At 29.2% G+C, this 24,762-nt stretch overlaps 3 protein-coding genes across 4 annotated transcripts; all 3 read right to left on the reverse strand.

Annotated features, from left to right (window-relative positions):
- Positions 1–1,433: 1,433 nt before the first annotated feature.
- LOC145190070 (sterol regulatory element-binding protein cleavage-activating protein-like) lies at positions 1,434–17,766 on the reverse strand. 2 transcript variants are annotated; one of them, XM_090089517.1, is made up of 23 exons: positions 17,468–17,766; positions 17,214–17,352; positions 16,986–17,113; positions 16,298–16,480; positions 16,049–16,089; positions 15,639–15,729; positions 15,264–15,351; positions 14,030–14,114; positions 13,778–13,907; positions 13,195–13,307; positions 12,696–12,790; positions 12,492–12,590; positions 12,227–12,296; positions 11,977–12,077; positions 11,171–11,388; positions 7,816–8,217; positions 7,302–7,470; positions 5,971–6,056; positions 5,359–5,578; positions 4,701–4,784; positions 4,382–4,591; positions 2,056–2,121; positions 1,434–1,930 (listed from the first exon to the last, which is right to left on the reverse strand). In XM_090089517.1, the coding sequence occupies exons 1-23, from the start codon at positions 17,602–17,604 to the stop codon at positions 1,745–1,747; spliced, it is 3,141 nt and encodes a 1,046-aa protein (XP_089945643.1). In that variant the 5' UTR covers positions 17,605–17,766; the 3' UTR covers positions 1,434–1,744. The 2 variants fall into 2 exon arrangements, with proteins under 2 accessions (XP_089945643.1, XP_089945644.1); XM_090089518.1 differs by lacking the exons at positions 16,049–16,089; positions 16,298–16,480; positions 16,986–17,113; positions 17,214–17,352; positions 17,468–17,766 and adding an exon at positions 13,400–13,446.
- A 352-nt stretch (positions 17,767–18,118) lies between these two features.
- LOC145190546 (GATA zinc finger domain-containing protein 1-like) lies at positions 18,119–23,656 on the reverse strand. The gene is made up of 3 exons (XM_090089527.1): positions 23,132–23,656; positions 22,161–22,338; positions 18,119–18,408 (listed from the first exon to the last, which is right to left on the reverse strand). The coding sequence occupies exons 1-3, from the start codon at positions 23,654–23,656 to the stop codon at positions 18,167–18,169; spliced, it is 945 nt and encodes a 314-aa protein (XP_089945653.1). The 3' UTR covers positions 18,119–18,166.
- A 320-nt stretch (positions 23,657–23,976) lies between these two features.
- Positions 23,977–24,462, reverse strand: LOC145190154 (bis(5'-nucleosyl)-tetraphosphatase [asymmetrical]-like). The gene has a single exon (XM_080066937.2). It carries the CDS (start codon positions 24,460–24,462, stop codon positions 24,037–24,039), a length of 426 nt encoding a protein of 141 aa, XP_079923063.2. The 3' UTR covers positions 23,977–24,036.
- Between the last annotated feature and the right edge of the window lie 300 nt (positions 24,463–24,762).

Raw genomic sequence — 24,762 nt, forward strand, 5'->3', positions numbered from 1 at the left:
ATTGCATCTTCCTTCGTAAAAGAACGAAAAAACAACGTATAGCAACTTCAACCTAGTCATAAATAACAGTAGCGCTCAAAACTTCATTAAAAAATAAATGCATAGCAAATACTTCATGTTTAATTAAATTAAATAAAAGACTTTTAGAGAGTATGATCAGAAGTATACTTACATTTTGTGGTGGCTGCGCAATTGGTAGGCTGTATCATGCGAGACAGGTCCTATCGATGGTATGTCAGGATATTGAAGAGATTGTCTTTCTTTAGCTTTTCTGTACTTCTTAATATTATTCATTCAAAAGTAACAGTCGTCGTGATGGTTCTTCTGCTCTCTCCATACTCTGGGAACGACAAAAGGCATTGCCTTTTTTCTACCTCGTAACCATCCTATTAGAAAAGTTCGGCAAGTTCCATATATCACATGAGGGGCCCATGGTTTGTCCTGATCACCCCTCGGCATTCCAAAATAATTCTCGTACGCTACCCCAATATGGTAGCTTTCACGATCTTATGAAATACCCGCTTTTTGCCAATATAATATCCACATACATAGTAAAACATAATGGCTACTAGAGGATTTTGACATCCTCTAGTAGCCATTATAAGAAGAACAGAATTTAGTCGGCACAAGTAACTATATAATTCGTGTTAGATACACATTTAGAGAAGCTTAAGATGTTTTTAAAAAAAAAACATCTTTAAATCCATATTTGATAAAAGGCATGCAGAACCTTTTTTGTAAGCTTTATGAAAGAGTTAACGACGACGGAACGGAAAATCTCGTATTTAAAGTACCTATTAATGACGTATTTTTCCACCTACAATATACGTATTATTATCTATCTTTTAACCCAATACAATTTCTTTCCTAATCTAAACCTAGGCTGCGAGAGAAGCACACTAACAACCTCCCATGAAATAATTTGGAATTAGCAGCGAAAATTAATTAATAAACAATAAAAAATTTACAGTGGGCAAAAATTTTGTAAAAATTTGTAACATTGTGTAAATGTTTCTGTAAAATTGCACAAATTAATTCTACAAATTTATTTTATGATAATAAACTGTGCTTACTGGAAAATTGGCGTTCTAAAAGAGATTTTAGCGTTCTGGCCACTGATCTCTATAATAACTGGATAGCGCAACTCCGAGCAAAACTTCTTATTTTTTAACGCCAAAATCGCCATATTGGAAAGCCCCAAAAATTTTAATCCCGTAAGCTTTAAGTTCTGTTTTTCGGCTTATCGCTTTATCGCACGTATCAGATTTCTTTGTTCTGGGGCTTTCCAATATGGCGATTTTGGCGTCAATTTTGATATAAGAGATGCGCTATCCAGTTATTATAGAGATCAGTGGTTCTGGCTAGGAAAGGTCATATTTGACGTACTGTGTAATTTATTTGTTTTGGATGAGATTGATAAGTCTCCCTACATGTTTGCTTTTTAAAATTCTATTTACCATTATTTTGGAGAAGCTACATGAACAATTTTATCAACTATCTCCTGTTAAATGTCAATAGAAATAAAACTTCTCTCGTATTTACCCCCTACCATTTTCATGTAGAGCAAACCTAAAAGAGTTTGGTCAAGTCCGGGGGTTGTAATGGAATGTTTATGGAATCCGTATATTAGGATTGTAGGCACAGTGCTTTTTCGTCACAATCTTATAAATAGTGCAACCGCAAACTGAGACCTGCAGGAAAAGATTGGAATCTTGTAAAGACCCCTGGAGCGATTATCGATCATTCAACGATCGCGTTCGATTAAATTCGGAAACTGAAGATGCATGACGTAGCTTCCACAGGGTAGAACAATCGAACTTTTATTTTGGCAAACAAAAGGTGGGATCATAAGTATTCCAGCTGTTGGCTCTGCATACTCAAATGAACTAACGATATTTCTTGACATTACATTTAATACAATGACAGTATCCTAAAAAACACATTTAAGAATTTTCGATTACTTAAGTCACTTGATTTATAAATTAGAATAAAACAATAAAACAGATGAAAATTTTTTACACCATCGAAGTTCCAATCCATATCATAAAAGAATACCTGGGTAATAACTGCCAATGAATATCTGGCCATAGAAAGTATTTCGAAAGCTCCTCCGTATGACAACTAATAGAAAGATAAAAAATTTACTCTCTCATTTCAATAGTAAAGATCGCTTATTTTAATATACAGATAGATAACTATAAAGTTGACACATCGTAAACGGAAATTTTTTACAAAAATGAGATTTAAGATAAAGTACCCATAACCTTTACTTCCCCTTCCCTTTCTTTCGGATAATGGTTATTCCGAGCGATATATACTCACCAAAAACCATGTATGTACCCAGACAGCACACGACACAGAACAAGAATTCCGGCGAATAAGCGCACGCCGTTTTAACTATAACGGGCCAGTACTGGCGCGAGTCTGGCAAACTTCTTGCGAGTAGTCATACTATTGCGACAGCGTTTGTTATTTGAACAACACTGGCCCGATAGTGGTGGCTACAGAGTTTTGGCCGAATGTCGTTTTGCCAAAATCGCCATTATTTTGAATGTTTTCTTCGTTATCCATGACGATATTATAGAAGCGAAACTAAAGGTTTACGAGATATATTTCTCAAATTTTTTGCTTTGGCTGTTGTAATAGTAAACGTACGTTTGCTATTACAACAAGATGTTGATGTTTTTGCAACACATATAAACAATGCAGTCATACATTAAAGTTAAACTTTATATTTAGAAGAGGTTGAATATTGGATGAAAACTATTTTCAGCTTTCAGGAGATCGAAATAATGGACGAAAAGCTCGGGAAGAACGAAAAAACTCGCTGAACAAATAATACTATTTCAAATTATCAATAATATCTGTACTATTTAAAATTACTTTTGTCAATTTGAATTGGAATAAATTTCAAAAAATATTTATTTTTGTGCTCGCTTTTTGTGCGATATCACATTTTCTTCAGAAATGGCTGATAATAGTGAGCTTGTTTATGTATATTGGTTAAAAGTAACGGGTCAGTACTGGCATACAATCACACACGAATGCTGGAAAATGATCCCGGACCAGTGCTGGCTAGCGATGCTGGCCCATTGGCTGTTTTGATTCTAGGCCGTCATCAATTGCCGGCATTGTGCCGTTGTCGCAAGCGCAACTAGGCCAGCATTGGGATTCTGACGGAAGGCTGTCTGTCTATGTATATGAGTGTGTGTATGTATGTATGTATGCATGCATGTATGGAAGATCGGAAACTAGTTTAATTGCAGTTGCAACCAGATTTCCAAAAGAAAAAGAACGCGAATCTATAGACTACTTGATTTCACTAATTTATCATTTTGATCACTATAGTAATCAAAATCTCGTAATCGAAACTATCACAAAAAGAAACTCATTCTTGCTAAAAATAGTGTTGATCCGTTTAAATTCAATGGCCTTGGTTATTCAGATTTTCCAGTGCATTGGAAACAAGTATTTAGCAAAAAAGTTTTTTTACTTCAAATCGATATAATAGCAGTTTGGTCGGATTTTTTCATTAACAAAACCGGATAAAGTAATCATGTTTGGTATCGTTTTAAAGGGCTAAGAATGTAGTTTGCTGCATAGTTAGCGCGACTGATATCTGGATTTTTCTAAAAAATGTCTAAAAAAAATGTCTTTAATATATACTAGTTTAAATAAAATCTGCTCGCCGGTGGTGAAAGGGTTAAAAATTGTAAACTTCTATTAGAATATCCGAGGAAAATATTTGTAACGTCCAATCAAACTTGAAGTTTTTTTTAATGGACAATTAACAGTCCTAATTCAGAGATATTGTTTGTCCCTTTTTCATGCCTACGAGGATTTGGCGAAAGATATAAGTAATATATTGTAACATAAGTTTGAATAATTAACTTCTTTAAAGTCATTATGAAAGCCATGATGGTTTATGTAAGAGCAATCTTTAGTGTGAATCTTAAAAAGATTGTTATTTTTAAAACTATTTTAAACTTTATATTTTTTAAAAAAAATGTATTTCTTTATGTTTTCAGTGATAATTCTCACTCTTTAAACACACAAGAAGTATATTAACAAGATCAGAATCTGTTACAGAAATCTGTTAATTCAGATTACAGGATAGTTGATTAACTTAAAATCGGATTTTCGATATTTAAGGCTATCACACATTTTTCAAAATTATAAATTTGGCTGAAGGGGGATGATATGTGGGCACTTATGTTAAAAAAATTTATGAAAACTTCAAATTTTTTGCTTATAAAAATATGTTAATTCACTCCCATAAAAAAATAACGAAATAGCCTACAGTCATTTTTGCATAAGTTTTATGAGAAAAATCACCTAAAATCATTTTAATATGAGTGTTATTAAAAGAAAAGAAATATACCAAATTCACTTGCCACCACTTTATGTAACCCTCTTTGAGCCAAACAGTGAGAACCACATCGAAAGTCAACGCTCCGATATAATTATCATCAGAGCAAATCGACATTACTTCACAACCTCCGCTGCATAAATGCTTAACTGTTTGACCAACAGAGTTTAAAATGTAAATATTACCAATATTAGTGCCAATAATGACAGCTTCTGGACTCATCTAAAGTTGAAAATGCGATTAGCAATGCAGGAAGTTTAAATCAATTTGAATTTGTTATTTTTGGTAGAATATCTCGTTATTCAGCAATTTATTGAGTTGACGTTTTTACCTCTACTTTCATTGCTGTGATCTGTTGATCGCCAATCATATTTGAATGCATAGGTATACCACCATCATCACTCGCTCTCAACACCTAGAAAGAAATTTGATCGAAGAGACTTCATAAGAGTGATATTAAAAAGAAAATCATAACAGTGATATTAAAAAGAAAAAAGAAAATGCGAGAAATAGAAGGAGCACGTAAATAGCGTTTTGTTTACAAATTAATTGTGATGGTAAACAAAGTCACATTATAACGTCTGAAAAACATCCGAAACGCAATAAAGTATCAGAAAACAGTTTCTAACAGTGATAAAACTGTAAAGTGACAGACTTCGCATGACCTGGGAGAAGAAAGGTAACTCTATCATTTTTCTCCACAGACAGTTACATATTTCTGCGGACAACCTTATAAAAAGACTACATGAATAACTAAATAAGAAAGCTAACAAGATGACGACTTGATTTGATTTGCGAAAGTTAATAAAAAAAACAAACTTTGAGTTCAAGATCACAAGAAGTAGACTTTAAAAAAGACTTTAAAAAAAGTGCTGCAGAGTCAAAAATACGCCTACAAACATTTATTCACAATATTGCAAAGGTTTTTAAAAAGTTAAATGACAATTTTACAAATAACCACAATTAAAAAACTAAAAAAGATTTCTAACCTTAACTTGACCACGAGCTGAAGAAACAAATATTTTATGTATTGCAATTTGCATAAAAACAATTTGTTGATTAAAGACAGAAACAGTTCTTGAAACCTCTAACGAAAAAGACGTTAGCTGCGGGTCTGGCAAAGAATTTGTTCTCTTATGTCCAGGGTGTTTCGCTTTAACATGATAAAACTCCACAATACCATTTTCATGCGCTGCTACAAAACGCAGACTAAAAAAATATTACAATTTTTAAGCGCTTTTATTTTAAAAGATTACTGCAAATATCTACAAAGCACTTATCAGCACTAATAGAATATTTTAATATCGCTTAGCAACAGCTGTACTAATTAAAAAAATCTCAAAAAAAAAAAAAAACAAACAAACAAAAAAAAAAGAAAAAAAAAGAAAATGTAAAGCAGGAAATCTTGTCAATCTTTAACAATGATAACTTTAATAAAGACATTAAAAAAACAAAGTTTTTGAAAATGTGTTTTCCATCTATTTTGGTAATACTTAAAGTGATTACTTCTAACATCTCTAGTACCTATACTTTTTATCAAGTAACAATTAAAAAGTTAAAATAAAAATAAAAATATACAAAGAGATTTAAAAAAGATATACCATGAAATTACTTGAATACTGACAATCCCTGACTTATTTTCGCTAAGGTGTCGGCACTGCAAGGCTGCATTTTCCAGCGAGTAAACCTGTTTATCAAATCTATCATAATTACATAGTACATTTAATGATAACTTGACAAAAAAAAATTTTGTAATAAATGATGGTAGTCATTAAGCAAGCAAAGGAATATTCAATGCTAAATTTTACATTATTTATATTAGTGACGCTTGGAAAAACCCAAACATCTAAGCAAATTTTGTAGAAAAAAATCTTTTACTTCCAAAAACAAAACTTATATTTAGTTTGTTCTATCGGAAAAATTTCCTCTTCTCAGTGACCTAAATTTCAATACAATGCAATAAAAAAAACCTTTTTTTTAAAAATATAAATTGAATGTCAATAAATAGGGTATTATTTTTGATATTTCATTTTGATAGTTGTAGCTTTAAAGGTATAAAAAAGATTTTACAAAACCTATGAATACAAGGACTGTCATTTAATATGACTTGAGAGTCACTTTTTTTTTATAATTCTCACATCAGACAAGTAGGGGGATTCTAAGAATAAAAAAAATTAATTTGTTGTGTAAAAAAAAAACAATATTTGGAAAAGCTACATTTTGTTTACACTTAGCACTTTTTAATCTTTTCTTTTTTTAAATTTTAAAAAAGAAAAGATTAAATAGTGTAAAACAGTGAACTATTTTCATTTTCATATTTTTTATTTTCAAATGATTTTTTAAAAGAATATAGGAAAATTTCCCTATATTCTTTTAAAAAATCATTTGAAAATGAAAAATATGAAAATGATGTTAAATGACATTTTTTTATGTGCTTTCGAAAGCACATTAACAAAAAAAAAGCCCAAATAACATGAAAAAAGTGGGGTTAGATTTAATGACTTTTATAAACTATTGTCTTCATTTTTTTCTCTCCCTGTTATCTGGAGTATTTGGAAGAATCTTGATTAGCTTCAAGTTTCTAAATAGTTTTAGAGTTTTTATTTTTGGTTTCTTTTTAAGCTATAAAAAAACTCTAATCATTAACATTAAATCTAAATTTTTCTAATTAAATTGCTGATTTTGATTTGATAGAAATATACCAGATAGAAAAGTTCATTCTAAGATTTAAGATTTAAAGGTGATGTTAATTTAGGTTAACTGGATGCAAAAACCAAAAAGTCTTAATTTGAGACTTAAGTTAAAGCAGTTCTGTTTCAGAACAAAAATTCTAAAAAAGATTATAAATCAAGAGTATCTTAAAAAATAATAATTTGAAAAATTTTAAATACTTTAAATAAATGAAAAATTTAAAAATAAAAAAAGTAATTACCTCTATGCAACCCTGCTCACACCCAGCAATTAAGGCATCTGATTTATAAGCAAGAGACCAAACAGCTAACGGTAATTGGTTCTTCAGTTGGTCATTAGCTGCATATTCATTGGTTAATGAGCGTGTACTGGTACTTCTTGGTAAACCCAAAAGTTGAACTTCAAATGTTCTTCATTGTATTGAATTTTAAAAATTATAAGTTATTAACAACATTAGGACAACACAAACTGATCAAACTAAGATAACATAGACTGATTAGACAATGAACAACAAATTAGCTTCTATTAATAAAAAAAAAATCTTTGAAAAGGTTTTGTTAAAGGTAAAATCAAGAAAATCAAATTAAATATTCATAAAACTTGATTTTTAACACTACAAAAGTGTTCATGCAAAAAAAAGGTTCAGGATTGAAAGAAAAAGAACTTTTACTGGCTCAAAGATAGTTATAATTTATGCTTAATTAGTACAGAAATTTATCACTACACAAAAACCGGCATGAAATAAAAAAACTTACCTTCTATCAATATAATAGCTACATGTATTTTTGTACAAATCCCATACATATATTGATCCATTATTAAATGAGCAAATCAATGTATCAGCCTCATCAACAACCATTGCATTGATTTTAAAAAGAAAACTTTTATTAGGGACAACAAGCTTATTCATTTTACTCAGATAAACATTTGTGCCTCTGCCAAAATTTGCTACACATTTTTGAGCCATCTTGATAAGCTTGTATAAAACGGTTAAAAAAATAGCACAACAAGCAACCACAGCTGGATTTGATAACTGTGAGATGTATGATACAAAAACACTCCAAAAGGTTGAAGGATGAAGAACACGATAGAAATGAGTCAACTGCACCTCTGTTATATTTAAATTTATATTAATTCCAGGAAGAATGATAATTGATCTAAAATTAATTTTAAAAAGAAAAAGCATAAAAATATTTTACATATTTTATTTTAGTTGCATATTTTGAAATTGACCAGCTTTTTATTGCCAATTTTGATGACAGATAAAAAAGATTACTTAATTTTTTTATAAAGAAGACAGCAAAAATAAATGTGAAATAAAAGAATGAAAAAAAAATTATGATTGTATTTCTTATCATGAAAATACAGCATTATGAAACTTTACGCTTTGACAATATGTTCTATTACACATAGGTTGACAATATATACCATTTTTTCCATATTTTGCAACAATATGTTATTTTAACAAAAATGGTAATTTTGTCCCATTTTTAATTCAAAAAAATATATATTTAAAAATTAATCAATCTTAATTATGCAAATAATAATATTTCAACTCTACTAAGCATAAATATGAACTAAAATCTAGCATAAAGCATTAGTGTTGCATTATTTATTAAGCCAGCAACAATCATTTTAATTTACTTCTTATATTTTATAACCCATGTCTAGTTTTTTTCTTTTTCTCTTCTTGTTACGGTTAAATAAATTATCAACTCTTGTTTTATTTTTAACTATTTAGAAATAAACTTTTAAAATTAAATATATTGAAATTCATTATTCTATATCCTATAAACAGATAATACATATACACTGCGACCATTTTCTATAGACGCATGTTGAATTTAGCGGATTTACAGTGTTACAGTGGTAATAAAATTGTTCTGACGGTACTTTTGAATAAGTATATGTAAGAAAACAATGATCCATTATGTATCTGATTATTAATTCTCTTGATTTTATTAAAGCAATTAAATTTTTAATATTCACGTGGCAATTTTCTATAGACGCACTAAAGTTTTTACAAGTTTTGTCGCAAATTTCTTATATTCTGTAGTATTTTTTATTTTGTGAGTCGAAATTAAATTAAACTTAACCAAATGCCGAAAGGAAAGGTCCTTACCGATTTTGAAAAAGGTCAAATATTGGCTTATCATAGAAAAAAAGTTCCAAATTGAGAAATTGCTAGAAATTGAAGAGATCAGATCACGTTATCCGTAATTTCTTGAAAATCCAACAGATTATGCAACAATCAAGAGGAAACCAAAGAAATCTAAAGTTTCAGGCCGTGAAAAACGCAGAATTGTTCGACTCGCATCAAATTCATCAAAAAGTTTGAAAGCAATTAAGTCAGATTTGGGTTTAAATGATTGCAATAAGACGATTAGGAAAGTTCTTAAAGACAGCCCACACATTGTATGATCAAAAATGAATAAAGCACCAAATTTGAACCCTGTTCACAAACAGAAGTAAATACGTAAGATGTCTAAATAGCAGAATATTTTTGTTTTCAATACCAGGTGATTTTTTCGGACGAGAAAAAGTTTAATCTTGATGGGCCTGATGGTTTTAATGGCTACTGGTGTGATTTGAGGAGAGAAGCCAAATATTTTTTGACAAGAAATTTTGGTGGTGAACCTTTGATGGTTTGGCTTGGGTTTTGTGCCGCAGGAAAGTTAAACTTAGCATTTACATCTTGAAAAATGAAAAGTTCTGAATACATTGATGTGCTAAAATTATGTTAGATTCCATTTAAAAGCAAATATTGACGCAAAAAGTTTGTTTTTCAACAAGACAATGCACTCACACTATTAACGAGACTAAAGCTTGGTTTGAAGTTAAAAAAATTGAGGAAATGTGGTGGCCTGCTCGCAGTCCAGATTTGAATCCTGTTGAAAACATCTGGGGAATAATTGTAAGACGTATCTATGCTGACCAAAAGCAATATAATTCTGTGGCAGAGCTAAAAGTAGCAGTATCAGAATGCTGGGAGGATATGGAGCCAAAAATGCTGGAAAACTTGGTGGGAAGTATGCCAAAACGAATTTATCAAGTAATTGAGCACAAAGGAGGTCCAATCGAGTACTAAAAATGTGATTAAAACATTTTTTTGGATCTATAGAAAATAGTCAGCTATCTTTTGAATTTAATTCATTTAAGATTGACCTTGTTTCAAATTTGATATTATTTTTTGATATTTTTCATTATTTTTTGATATTTTATTTATAGTTTATTGAAATACACTATAAAGATAAAGTTAAGTATGTTTTTAAGACATAACCCACATGCGCCTATAGAAAATGGTCGCAGTGTATATACTTTCTAAGTTTAAAATAATTTTCTTCTATCCCTGCTATGTCAAAGAGAAGAAATTTTAGTTTTAATGAAGATCTTCAGATTAAAGACTGGACAAAAGTGGTTGACAAACATTGTAACATACACTCTCCTATAACATATTGTGGTAGAAGTCACATCAACCAACATATATTTAGCCAGAAAGATGCAATTACAGAAAAAACTAAGGCTTCAGTTAAAAGTATTAGCTGGTTTATAGCAAGACATTATGGAATAGTGAAAGTGACAAAATTGGGACAACTAAATCTCATTTTGCTTATCATATTATCTCCATACATCGGAAACAATGTGTTTACTGGGCACCACAGCTAAAGTTAAAAGACCTGTTGAGAGGATATTTTCTGTTACAAACAGTATATGAAAAGAAGAGAAACCTAGAATAATGGTTGAAACAATGAATGTTAAATGTAAGAAAAAATTGTGATGCGGAGTGTAATACTGTTTATAACAAAGTGGAAGATCCAACTTTTCTGCATAAGATTACTTTATTGGAGAAATTTTTGTGGTAGAATCCTAGAAGTGGCTCTACATCTAAGAAAACATTTTTATGGCTTACCACTTAACAATTGTAAGCTCATTATTTTACTTTTTGATTGTCCTGTTTTTGTGATTCAATTATCTCATTTTTGTCTTAATAAGGTCAGCCTATTTGCATATAAAAAACAAATGAATTTCATAGAATCCTACTAAAATATTTGACTGATTACAATTTATTAAGGAAATAAATGTAAGTTAAAATTATGGATATAAAAGTACCTGCCATTCAAGTGGACAAAATAATAATTAAACAATTCGGGCCAGTGTTTACTGCACAAGTATAACCATGATGATGTTGCGTTTATTTGAGAAGTGTTTTGACCTTCTGCCAAACAAGAAATTTTATTTGAGACATTTACATTCCAATTATGCTTTGTTTGAAATATACTATGATATGGATAAGATACTGTCAGTAGGAAATAAATTAAAATCAAGATCTAAACACAAAAAGAAAACTTCAATAGAGAAATCAAAGAAAAATTCAATAAGTATAACTGTTAAAAAGTTGTCATAAAAAACATTTTAGCTATATAGTTTTTAACTCAAGTATTGTTAACTTTTTCATAAAATTCTAAATGAACATGACCAACATTGACTTTTAGTTTAACTTTTACAAAGGACAGTGAACTACCATTTAACAAAAGGCTTTTTCACAAATAACAGTTACTACCATTTAACTTTTTGAAAGTTAAAATAAAAATCTTTGAAAGGTTTATCTGTTGATTTTAGGTAAAAAAAAAATGCACAAAATGGGAGTTAAACTTCATATCAAGTCAATATGAAAACTGACTAAAATTATTTCAATTGTTGGGTGACTATTTTGTTATTCATTAGTTTAATATTCTCAAATGATGCTGTACTCTAACTTTAATTTTTGAAACACTGAACATCAGCTTTTACACAGGAAAATAAACAAACAGTGAATATCAAGTATCAAACATACAAGCCACTAATTTTTTATGAAAGAAAATGCAGAAACAGGGAAAATAAAAAAAATATTTAGTTTTCAAAATTAAGTCCCTTACCATTATGGATCTTTGAAGAACCCTGTACCGAGCAACACCAAAACTTAACTTAAGAGCTGCAGAAAACCGATCTTTCAGTATTTCAGAATGGTTTTTAGTGGCTAATATGAGAATAAAAAAAAAAAAAAAAAAAAAAAAAAAAGTTAAATATAGTTCTCTTGTTTCTGTTTGGTAAGCAAATGATAAGGAATCTTGAAGCAATTTAATATTAAGTACTTATAAACTAAATGATATATACAGCTTAAATTACCACCAGGTCTCTCAATATCAATACAAAATGCATACTTCCAGGCGGAACTGTCTGTAAAGGGTAAACCAACCTTAAAATTGATCAAAAATTTATTACCTTTTAGAAAATTTTCAAATAAATTAAAAAAAAATTAGTTTTGTTAAAGTATTTCCTTGCTATTTTTTAAATTTGACTGCTGAGTTTTCTCTTTAGATGTTTCAGTTTATAGCACTTACTAAATATAGTTTCATACTTAAAAGAAAGGGGATCTATGAATACTGCTTACCTCAGCTCTTCTTGCATCTACAGCAAGTATTGGAACAAAGAAAGTTAATTGCAAAAAGAAATCTGACAGATAACAAGCCAGAGCAAACACAGAGAACTCCTACCAAACAAGATTAGAATAAAAAACTGAAAAAAAATTAAAGATGAAAAGAATTTATAATATATCTTCCCAAAAATACAAAATATTCTGAATTTGAAAATGTACCTGCATACCACCAATTCCTGATGTGTACCCAATAAAAAGTAGTGATATTTCAACCAAAAGATTTTTTGTGATATACCAGCCTTCCATACCTAAACCTGTGAATTTTCATTGAAATAACACAATATCTTCTAAACATAAATAAACATATGACCTTGCTTAACTTTACAATTAAAACTTAGAAAAACTTATCTTTTAGAACCACTTCTTGTTTATACTATTCTCAACTTCTTCATATAAATTTTTGCAGTTTATTTTAAACTTAAAAAGACAAGACTCAAGAGCAAGAGAGGTAGATAACTAAAGAGTCACAGTGCTTATATTGATAGAGACCTATTACTTTTCTAACTAAATAAAAAATGTGGATGCTTACCACCTATACAGGTAGTAAAATCTTAGTTTGTGTATGTATGCAGATGGTAAATATTATCCATGTATACAAATGGCAAATAATGCAAAGAATAAAACATGATAAAAGAATATCAAAAGGGAAAATCTTTACCTAAAGCTATTCTGTATTTAACTTCGATATCTTTTTTAGTACTCATAACTGACTTTGTGATAATCCAAAAATTTTCAATGCCAATAAGGATGACGACATATGGAAAAATCTGGCTGCAACATAAAAATTATTAACACAATAATTTGGCAAGTTTTGTAAACACAAAAACGCTCTGATTTATCTAACTTTTTTTACTTTATTTTACCTTTTAAAATTTTATATGAAATGAGATATTTTTGCTTCTGCTGTAAACTATGAACACAAAATTATCATGATTGATGTCAAAATAATCATTATTGTCAACTGAAACAAAGAAGCATTTGACCATTAGAATATTCACATTAAAGCAAAACTTTTGCATGGAATTAAAATTCCATCAAACAACACAAATAGCAGCAGAAAATTCAGAATCTTCTTTTCCTCTAATAATACAGAGTTGTTAAAAACTTGGATTTTTTTCTTTTTTTTAATTAGGTGTTTCCTGAGAATTTCATTAAGAATCTCAGCTACTAGAAAATATTTAAGGATTATAAAAGATAGTTAAAAGAAAAAAAAAAAGAAGCAATATAAATAGTCTTTTTACCCAACATTTAATGTTGTAGGAAGAGCATCCAACATGGCACAAATGCCAATCGCCATATTAAAAGACAACAAAAAGTTCATTACTGCAGAAAATGCAAGTCCCCAACGAGTTCGAAGAAGTTCAACTTTTGCTAAAGAATTATTAGAAAAATAATAAACAAACTTTAAATAAAAAAGATTTTATGTTACTTAGATATTTTAAAATATTTGCTTTTAATAAAAATTGTAATGAAAAAAAAAAAAAAAAAATTACCCATTGAAAACCATAAGTAGAAAAATACAACAGTGTAGGCGATAGTCAATGGAATTAGTTCAGATGGGCCAGACTCATCTGAGAACTACAAGATAAATCACTGCCCAATAAAATATAACAAGATAGTAACAGCTTTCAAAAAGTTACTAAAATAATTTTGATAAATTAACACAAAATAAACCAGAACCATGACCTAAGATCAAATCCTGCTGTTCATCTAACACATTACAAATCTAAATTTCGGTATTGGTGATGGTTGTAAAGATGGTTAGTGGTGATGAGCAGCTCTTCATAAATTACACACAAATATAAAAATAAATAATGCATTCATTCTAAGTCCATGGCAGAAAAACCAGCGTTCATTAATATTGATTGCCTGTTATTTCAGAGCTTGACAATAACAAAATTTAAGCAATAACTTCAAAACTGATATCAAATTCACATTTAACATTAAAGTATAAAAGCACTTCAATATCAAATATGTAAAGTAAAATAAATTACCTACTATAGGAAATTGCATCAAAGAAAAAACAGAAATAATCATAAAGCTCCAAAAAGTTTGTATAAGTTCATTACATAGGCAAATATTTTGTTCAGTCATAATTTATGAAAGTGGATATTTTAAAAATTTTTGGTTTTGATTTTCTTTGCCATACAATTTTAATTTTCAAAATATAATTGTTTTCTTGTGAAATCACTAACACTTATTCATCCAGAATGGCAGCATATATAGATCATTTGTGCGCACACAAGAAATAAATTTTATTTAAAATACTTAACTTTAATGGGGCAATACTTCCTGAGATTTTTAATTGAGTTACAAATACTTTCCTTTATAAAATACTTCTCATAAATCTTCATGCTCCTAACTTTTATTAAATTCTATTTACAGTAGAACCTTTTATATGACAAACCCCAGATGTAACAAACACCTTGATGTAACAAATTAAATTAGGTTTCCCCTTGTTTTTCTTTCATTACATATAAAAGTTCTATATAACAAACTCTTGATATAATCAATCATTCCCTTAGAGTTTCTTACATTTTATCATATTGCTCTGTTTTATTGCCTATTATCTAAAAACTCTAATAACGATTTAGATTTTCTTCCTTGCTTAAAAACCAAGAACATCAACTTTTTTAGAAAAATATATTAGAAAATCCTATCATTTGTTTTTTCTAAGCATGACATATCAATGACAATACAATCTTACTTAATCTTAAAGGTTCTTACCTCATACTCTATCTTATATAAAGGTTCCGCACCAATTTCAACACTAATATTCTTTTTTTTGAAACCAGATATGATTTGTTCACGAAGCCTAATCAAATACAGAAAAAAAGAATTTTTCTTAAACTTTTCTTCAGACTTAAATATTGCTAGCATTCAATTAGAGGTTAAATTTATTTAATAGAAGTAATGGAATGTAGTTTTATATGTTAAATTTAAAAACTACATTTGTCTCTTTCTTTTAAATTTAGTAAACTTAACTTTTTATTCTCATTTAATGAAGAAATGACAAACTTATACAAAATAATGACAATGATTTCTAGATTAAAGTAAGAGTAAAATTAGACAAAGAAAAGTGTACTTCTTAGAATAAAGTACCTATTACTTTCTTCTTTCAAAAACAATGTAAGAGTAATGAAGAAAACTTTGATAGGATCTTCCTCTTTTGTTAGATGGCCAAATAATAGCTCTAGAAATGCAAAAAAAGCTTATGGCAAACTTAGTTGTATAACTTTTGAGGATATATTTTTGAATTTACATTAAATCTTTTAAAATATTTAACGCAAGACTTTCAAAGTTTTATATCTATAAAATTACCACAAAGTTGAAGACAATTTCACTTTTAACTTTTACAACTTATGAATGAAGCAATATTTAAAAATAAAATGACAAAAAAGATAAAAAAGAACTTACATTTTAAGTTTGTTATTCAAATTTTACTTAAGTATGAACTATTTTATTATTAAACAAAAATAATGAATAAGATAGCAAAAAATTTAAAAACATACCTTTGAAAGACACAGAAAGTTCACTAAAATTTGTAGTATTGCTAAAGGTGAATATTAAAAATAATTTAAAACTTGATTTCTTTTTTAAAGTTACTTTGAAAAGTCAAAAGAAAATTTCATCAGGTAAAAAAAACTTTAATAACTTTAGGGATAAACTACTGGGTATAAAATTTAATAACTTAATTTTTTAAGGTTGGGGCTTGAAAAGTTTATGATTAACATAAAAAAAAACAAAGAAAAAAAAACAACCTGTCTGTGGCCATACTAGGAGATATGAATAAGCATTTCATATTGTAGAATTTTTTATGCTTAAGATCATTGTGAAATCGTCCATAGGAAAATGTAATTCTTTTTCTCAGTGACATCATAGATGGTGCATCTCTGTGAAGTTTCAAGCAAGAAATACTCCAATCGTCAGTTGAAGCTGGTTGTCTAATTATCAACGTAATAAACAGTAATGTAAATTGAAATTAAAGATAACACTCAAAAAAGTAAAATAAAACAAAGTAATTATTGATAATTATTTTCAACTTTGATTGCAATTTCTAACAAGTTTAAAGAACAAAAAAAATTAGACTATGAAAGAATAAAAAAAAAATGACTGTAACATTAACATATAGTTTATCTGTATATTATTGCTACAGTCTTATATATCAGTCTATAATAAATGAAAACTTAGTTTAATTCAAGGATTAGGTTCCATCTTCTTAAAAAGTCAATAACAAATACTGATTTAACATTTAATGTTTAGCAGATTGTTTTTTGGTCCATTTGTACAGATTGTATTTCAAGTCACGCATTTTGAAACCAGTGTAAATAAATAAATCTGCATTCATCATTTTACAAATAATTATTGTGTTGACAAAAAGTAATACTTTTGACAAACTTTTGTTGTCCTCCATTGTTGAACTTTATTTCAATAAACTTAAGAAATAACCTAAGTTGCTCATCCAACTGCTTTAATAATGGCAACTGCATAGTGCTTTGGATAAGCTGCTCCCTTGTCAAATTTGTTTCTCCAGATATTGTGATTTTGAAGTTAATTTGTTGGACATATGCAAAATTCTGAAATAAAAGTTAAGTAGAGAGTGCAGAGAAATAAAAGAACCTTGACTTGTTAAGATTGCAAAAAAAACTCAATATTTGTAAAAAATATTAAACTTACACTTTTGTTAACATCTAGAAAATTTTCAGTTGAATCTTGAGAACTCATAGCTGTTACATGTGTTTTGTAGTTAACTATAACTCTTTGAAATAGAAATGCCAGTATCTTCTCAAATAAGGGGAAACTTGTAAGGGGCAAGCTAAATTTAAAAAAACCAATTGTCTCACTAAACTCAGTAGTAATTAGAAATCAAGCACCTTTTGACTTAAAAATTTCTTATTTCTAGCAATTAAAACAAAATGAAATTCACATACCTACAAACAATAACAACAGTAATACTGCAAACCAACATAAGAATTGGATGTTGGGAACAAAACATCCCATGCTGATAATACAAGTGGCTAATGTAGCGTCTCAAAATATTTTTCTTTTGTATAAACTTTGACAGCATTTTAATGAATCATTTTTGCTTAAATAATACCATAATAAAATCTGTAAATAATACATATATGTAAATATGTATACACATATTTATAAATATGCATTATTTAAAAATGCATTTCAAGTGCAATTACATTTTTGCATGTGTATTTAATTAAATATGTAAGAAGCTATTAAAATTAAGATTGATATTAAATTGATGAGTAAAAAAATTAAAAAATTATTATTTAATTAATATAAAATCAATTTCCCTAAATGAATATTTTTAAAACACCTGGAAATAAATTTATTAAATTATCAAATGCATAATTATGATTCTTATTGTTTTATTACTATAGTTATGTTAAGTAAACTTAATTTATACAATTATCACTTGCATAATTATGATTGTACATTGTTTTATTATTATACTTATCTAAATAAATTTAATTTATACAATTATCAATTGCATAATTATGATTGTAAAGTGTTTTATCACTATCATTATATTAAGTAAATTTAAATATAAAATAGAAACAAAAAAATAAATAAATAAATACTCAGTTTTAAACATGTCTAAAAATTGTCACAATTTATTTTTCATTGTTTTCTTCACTTGAAATACTCCCTAACAAAGTTTCAATTCTATTTTCAGCTTCTTGTTGTAGTCCCTTTGATAAATTCTCAATTAGTTCAGCAGCTTCAATAAGATTGCATAAATTAGCTTGACTTTTAAGATATGGAGGATGTAGAATTCGACTTTTGTATAAATCAGAAGGTGCATGACAAACAAAATCAAAGCAATCCATTGGTCGAGCTATATCTTCATCTAGACCTAAAAATATAACATACTTATGATTCCTTAATGAACATGTGTCATGCTTTAGCTATGTACTTGATCTTCATTAAGTACAAACAGCATTTAGAGAGCATGTGAAATATGTCATAGATCCTATTCCAGTGCCAACAAGACAGTATTATTGTTGATTTTGTTTAACCAGAATTCTATCCTAAAATATTCTTCACATCTTGTATAATGTCTTGTTATTACTTTTCATTAATTTTTAATTGTTATTTTTTAAAGAGTAAATAAAAAACAAGTAACAAAATGTAACAAAGTGCATGTGATTTCAAAGTATGCTTTGATTGAAAGAAAAAAATTACATAAAAAGAGAAGACATGTATACACATTAGGGATATGACTTTTTTGCAACCTACTAGGCCTGTATCGTAATTCAATGAACTTTTATGTAAAAAGAACGAATAGATGTTTCATTTTGACATATTTTGAAAAAAGGTCACCCCAAAACCAAAAAATCGAATTTTCAATAGGTACACTTTTGTACAGTAAATGAATATTAAAGGCTGAAGATGTTGTAAGAGTCATACTCCTGTTGTTATTTTATTTATTTATGCAACATGTACTGTGATATAACAAAAAACATTATGTGATATATAATTATACATGTATTACAAAATTAACAGTATCAAAGCGTCTAGTACAACAATATACATAACTGTCTGTGTCTATAGGCCTACTGTGTTTAGTACAGGGGTCACATGATGCTCACGTCTCATAAAGAGTCTAGCGCTTATTACTTAGAATGAATCGAAGTTGCAGTTTGTCTTTCTTTCTGCAGAAAGCATACAGGTCTTGCATCACCTTGATTGCACGTTCAGCTATCTGATTACTTCGTGGTATGTCGATGACGGATGGCTCTTTCTTCCAGTGATTTTTGAATGACTGCAATGCCTTTTTGTAAGGCTTCAATACATCAGATAAATTCTTGAAGTCATTGTCATTGTACTTTTGACTACTAAACCAATGTTCTGCCCACTCATATGAAATGAACCTGCAAACCTTCTCCAAATTCTTTCTCGCTTCAGGCATAAGAATGAACGCCAGAATGGCGAGAATGGCTCTTGAGTTCCATCTGGCATTGCTCATATTAGGAATGTTCTGAAAGTGAATCAGAGGGAAGTTTCTTTGTTCTTCATAGAACCTAAACACTCTTGTTAAATGGTACAAAAACTTCATATCGTCTCTCCACCCTGATTTATCAAGAATTTCTACAGTTCCATTCACAAACTTATCCTTCAGTTTATCATACTTATTCAACAGTTCAGACACAAATGGGTATTCAATGTTTGGAGATTTGGTATCACCCCCAAGTTCTTCGTCCATCACCAGACGGAGAATCCTGTCTAGTACGTGATGCTGACAACCGATAAATTGTGGTATTGTGACACCCTTTAATTTAAACATACGTTGCAACTTCACAACAACTCCATTTCTCTTCCCAGTATTGACGTTTGTTGTATCAGTAATGATCATCTTAATTGAATTCCACAAATTGTATTCATCAATAAGTTTGGCAATTTTTTCAGCAACAGTTTCAGCTTTGCCATCTTTTAAACGCAGTGCATCAAGTTTCACGTCAGTTCTTTCATTCTGAAGTACAACTACCTGATATTCCTTATCATCTATTCGTTTGCCGTCAAAGTGTAAGGACCACTGTTCCATTTTAAGTTGTTGTATCATTTCTTTTTTTAATTTACCTGCCTCTTTGAATGTGGACTTGTAAATTGCTGATTGACTTGGAGTTGGAATATCAATACCTTGTTGTGATAATACATTGCATATTTTAGCAGCTTTCTTTGTGGAAACTCCACTTGATGTAACCATACTTACAGCAAATTTACTTTTGTAGTGCTTTCTAGTTTTTTTCTGAGTGTCCTCATCATCGTCTTTATCACCGTCGTCGTCTTCATCATCTTCACTCTTACTTTTGCAGTTTTCAGATTCAGTACCACTGTCTGTGGTAGACAGGACTTGTGATGTGGAAGGTATTGCTGTTCCAGACTGGACTTTCCTTCTCTTGGAAGGGTGAATGGTTTCTTTACTTGCCACTTGTCCTGTTGAGTACCCCACCTGTCCTTTACTTTCTTTTTGTAGGTGGTATAGACGTTTATCTTCCGAGGATAACCACTGGCCATTCACTTTCGTGATGTCAAATAATGCATTGAGAACATCATATTTTCCACGCTTGACACATTCATCATAGACCTTCAGCACCTTCATAAGCTTTGCTCTTATCACTTGATCAGACACATGTGGAAAATTCAGTTTATTGTCCCACAATTTTGTAATTTCCTTAGAAATTTGGTCTATTCGTTCTTTTCTTCCTTTAACATATGCTCCGAGAAACTGGTATCTTCCTACGATCTGCAATTGAAGTGGTATTCTGGATTTTTCATCGAGTGAATGTTCTTCTACAGCCACGCTTCCTCTTCTTCTGTGTGACTCTTGAAATCTCACCAAATTTTTAGTCCAAGTCTTCTTGTTCTTTGTTACTGTGGTATGACTTTTCTTGTGAGACATCATATAATATTGTTACGACTTTACGGATAGCTGAGCGTAAATATCCGTTTAATAAAGTCGTTTAATTAATAAAATACTTTAACTGTATAGTAATCCAATTATAGTTCAATAATCCAGTCAATGTTGATAACAGCTCGATAATCCAGTCCGTATCCTAACGATAATGCTACAACTACTTATACTTCGTACACTTACAGCGTCTTTAGTTCGCTACAGTAGTTCCTTATTAGCTCAGTTACACGCAGAGTACTTCATAGAACTATTCACATTATCAACACTGAGCTCACATTAGCAACACTGAGAATTAAGCTGAGAATTAAGCTTAAGATTAAAACATCGGTCAAAAATGAATGTATAAAAATGGTAAATCAAATTTTTATTTTGGGGGTGACCTTTTTTTGTTGCAGAAAGCTATTTGGGCCTTTTTTCATGATTTTAGGTAAAAGTTCATCGATTTATGATACAGGAAACATTTTATTTGAAAAAAAATTAAAAAGTCATATCCATAATACACATATAAAAAAAAGCTCTCATATGAGAGAATTGCACTTTCACTTGTGGGTCTTTTTTTTAGTCAGTTTTAAGTTATCTTAGGATCAAACTTGAATAATCTAAGACAACTTTTAATAAACTGAAGCTTAATGGAAGGTTAATGTCAACACAAACAAAAAAATTTACCTTTACTTGTGTGTCATAACCTGTTGTTAGAGGAATTAAAAAGGGATCTTCAGCAAATGCTACTATTTCTGAAGGTACAATCCTTAATTGGCAGTTAACCTATTTTTAATATAGTAAGTAGGACTTTTGGAACAATCTTAATTTTTTTGAGTGAATTTTTTGTTTTCAACATAACACCTGAAATTCTTTCTGGCTAATAAAAAATTTCTAACTGTTAAGCCTAAGAAAAAGTGTTCAAAACTTCTCTTTTCTTTTGATGTCTTTGAAGCAAAACTATTTCAGAAACAAAAAAAAAAACCCTTTTTTTTAACAACACTTCGCTAAATGTTCCAAATAGTTCGAAAGATATTTATTTCACCTGGCCTAGGAAATTTTATGCCTTGGCTAAAATCTGGCTTCAAACATATTTGGCTGAACTTGTCCATAGGATTACCCAGACTTTAGAACTTGACCTTTTGAAATGTCATACTTTCATAATTTTTTAACATATATTGTCATCAAAAAAATATATAAAAATCCTTTTTTACCTGGAAGAAATAACATTGGATCGAACACTTTTGGTTGAGGTATTTTAGGAATCAACCATGTAACAACGCAAAATTTTTCGCAGTAATCATCCTGAAGAAATCCACGAAGCTGAGCAAAAAAAACTTCACCTTCAATGTCAAATGTTGAAACAATATCACCAACTTGAAAAAGTAATCCCTTAGCAAGAATAAAAACAAAACATATTTAAATATTTCAAGCCAATATAGATAAATATGATTAAGCTGGTTTTCATATAAATACCTTGAGTATTTTGGTCTTAGAAATACATAAGTTTAGGAGATAATTATGTTTACTTCAAAGGTTTTTCTCAAAAAGCAGATTTTTTTTAGTATGACAAAATGTAAAACATTTTAAAACAGAGGCTGTATATTTCATCATACCAAAATTGATTAAGGTTGCATATTTTATCATTCCAAAACTTATATTCTAAAAATAAAAATTCAGACTGTTGCAACACTATTTTTTTAAAGTTTTTCAAAATTTTTACTTTGAATAAAGTTTATTATTTTATATATTGTTCAAAGAGTGTTTGAATAAGAAAATAACAGCCCCGATCCTTCCTGAATGAGATTTGTTTGCAGTTTCATGACCCCATTTTAAAATTAAAAAAAATTTTCTCTGCACTCTTGCTCAGCATATTTAGGTAATTTGAATGCAGACATAAAAAAATTTTTAGCGGTCAAAAAAATTAATGAAATCTTTTTTAAGTTAAATGTGGAAATATAAATGGCTTTTTTTTGTTTAGAAATTAATAACATCCTTTTAAAGTTAGCTTTAGAAGGAGAAAAAAAACAAAAACAAAAAGAAACATTCAAATAACTAAAAACAAATTATTTTAAAGGATGCTTGGTAATGATTATTTGAAATGCAAACTGAGCTAATCTAAAATATTTTTGAAAAATGTTTCATAGATAATAGCCACACTTGTATATATACATCACAAACTTACATTATGGTAAATAGCTTTTGAAGTGATGATGGAACCACAACCATCAACACTTTTTAATGGTTTTCTCTTGAATAAATTACGTCGACTTTTTGTACTTCCATTTTTTATAATAGAAACAAAACCATTCCCAAATTTTTTTTTTGCTTTATTTTTACGACTTGATATTCTTACAGCCTGTAGTTCTTTTCCTTTGCTAGCACAGCCAGCATTTTTCCCATTAATAGAACTTGAACTAGATTTAATTCTCTTTAGGTGACAAAAATTACAGACAAGTTTATCTTCAGTTAACCGCCGCCACATCATACAATGGGTTACATTACAATCAGCACAATGCAGTTGCAGACTTTTATCTTTACAATTTGATGCTGTCATAAAACTGTGATCAGGACTGACAAGTTCTTCAGATGATTCCTCATATAACTTTGGCTGGGTAAACCCATTAGAGCTATATTCACCTTCTACTTTATCAAGTTTTTCATCTTCATACTCATTTTCAGGAATGCTGGATGTGCTGTCAGAGTCCATCAGATATTCTGTAGATATGTTTTAAAACTATTCATTGTTTTAGTTTACTAATAATAAAACAAAAATAATTGGATATTCAGTTGAAAACATATATTTAAACATTTAGATAATAGTGTCATAGGAAGAGTTACTATATGCAGTTTCAACTTTGGATAGTTATGAAATACTGTAATAAGCAAGTATAATTATTAAGATACTAACTTATCTTTTTGTTAACTATTATGAGTATTTATTAGATGATTCTTAATTTTGAATTTGATTTAATTTTTATGATAAACTTAGTATAGTGTACCATCAATTTTATGTATGTCATAAAAAAATAAATAATACTCAATCTATGTAACATATAAGGAGTTAACAAAATTGAACATTACATATTGCTACTCTATTTTTAAATACTCATTACATTTGGTTAAAAGGTTTCTTAAGTCATCATACTTTGAAAGTTCCCATGCTTTAGAATACTCTAACCATTTATATGCTTGGTGCTCATGAGATAGCTTAACTTCTGCATTTATATCAGTCAATTCTGCCAACCAATAAACAACAGTTTTTAAACTTCCATAAGCTTCATAATTCAACTGAAACTCCATATCACTATGCACTCGAATAAGTTCTTTTTGTAATCCAGATTCTTCAAGCGTTTCTCTATAAGCAGCTGTAATATCATCTTCACCTGGATCTACATGCCCTTTAGGTGGTGTCCAATGAAAATTCCCATATGATGCTTGCAATAGTAAATATTCTACAGAAGAACGTATACGCCGATATATAATAAAACCAGCTGCTCTTCTAGTAGCTGACATTTTTTATAGAACCTAAATATGAAGTAATATGGAAAATAACTAAAAAAAACAACCCACGAGTGATTATCTTATGGCACCATGAACACAGATCAATTTATTAGTATATTAAAACAAGTAATTAGATCGAGAAAAGAACTATTGCTACCAATTACACTATTTTTTCTGTTTTATCACTTTCAAAACAAATTAGTAAGTTAAAATTTAAAATTTAAGCTGTTTGTACTTTTCACGTGCTAATTAATTTTTGTTTACTAACCGTTATTTTGCTCAGGCAATTTTTAGCTTGTCTCGTTTACAAGT

Source organism: Hydra viridissima, unplaced genomic scaffold (assembly GCF_058129835.1).
Source record: "Hydra viridissima isolate aposymbiotic clone 2 unplaced genomic scaffold, HvirCarnegie_v1 scaffold_6, whole genome shotgun sequence".
Taxonomy (NCBI): Eukaryota; Metazoa; Cnidaria; class Hydrozoa; order Anthoathecata; family Hydridae; genus Hydra; species Hydra viridissima.

What these genes read in the sequence shown, in the direction of transcription:
- LOC145190154 (XM_080066937.2), bottom strand. Translation starts at nt 24,462, where the DNA reads ATGTCAGCTACTAGAAGAGCAGCTGGTTTTATTATATATCGGCGTATA.
- LOC145190070 (XM_090089517.1), bottom strand. Translation starts at nt 17,604, where the DNA reads ATGCTGTCAAAGTTTATACAAAAGAAAAATATTTTGAGACGCTACATT. An exon ending in TATATAAGATAGAGTATGAG is followed by an intron (nt 14,115 to 15,263) that starts GTAAGAACCTTT and finishes TTTATCTTGTAG; the next exon opens with TTCTCAGATGAGTCTGGCCC. An exon ending in TTCTTCAAAGATCCATAATG is followed by an intron (nt 11,389 to 11,976) that starts GTAAGGGACTTA and finishes TTTTGTGTTTAG; the next exon opens with ATCTTGATTTTAATTTATTT.
- LOC145190546 (XM_090089527.1), bottom strand. Translation starts at nt 23,656, where the DNA reads ATGGACTCTGACAGCACATCCAGCATTCCTGAAAATGAGTATGAAGAT. An exon ending in CAAAAGCTATTTACCATAAT is followed by an intron (nt 22,339 to 23,131) that starts GTAAGTTTGTGA and finishes ATTCTTGCTAAG; the next exon opens with GGATTACTTTTTCAAGTTGG. An exon ending in TCCAATGTTATTTCTTCCAG is followed by an intron (nt 18,409 to 22,160) that starts GTAAAAAAGGAT and finishes TTATATTTTTAG; the next exon opens with GTCTAGATGAAGATATAGCT.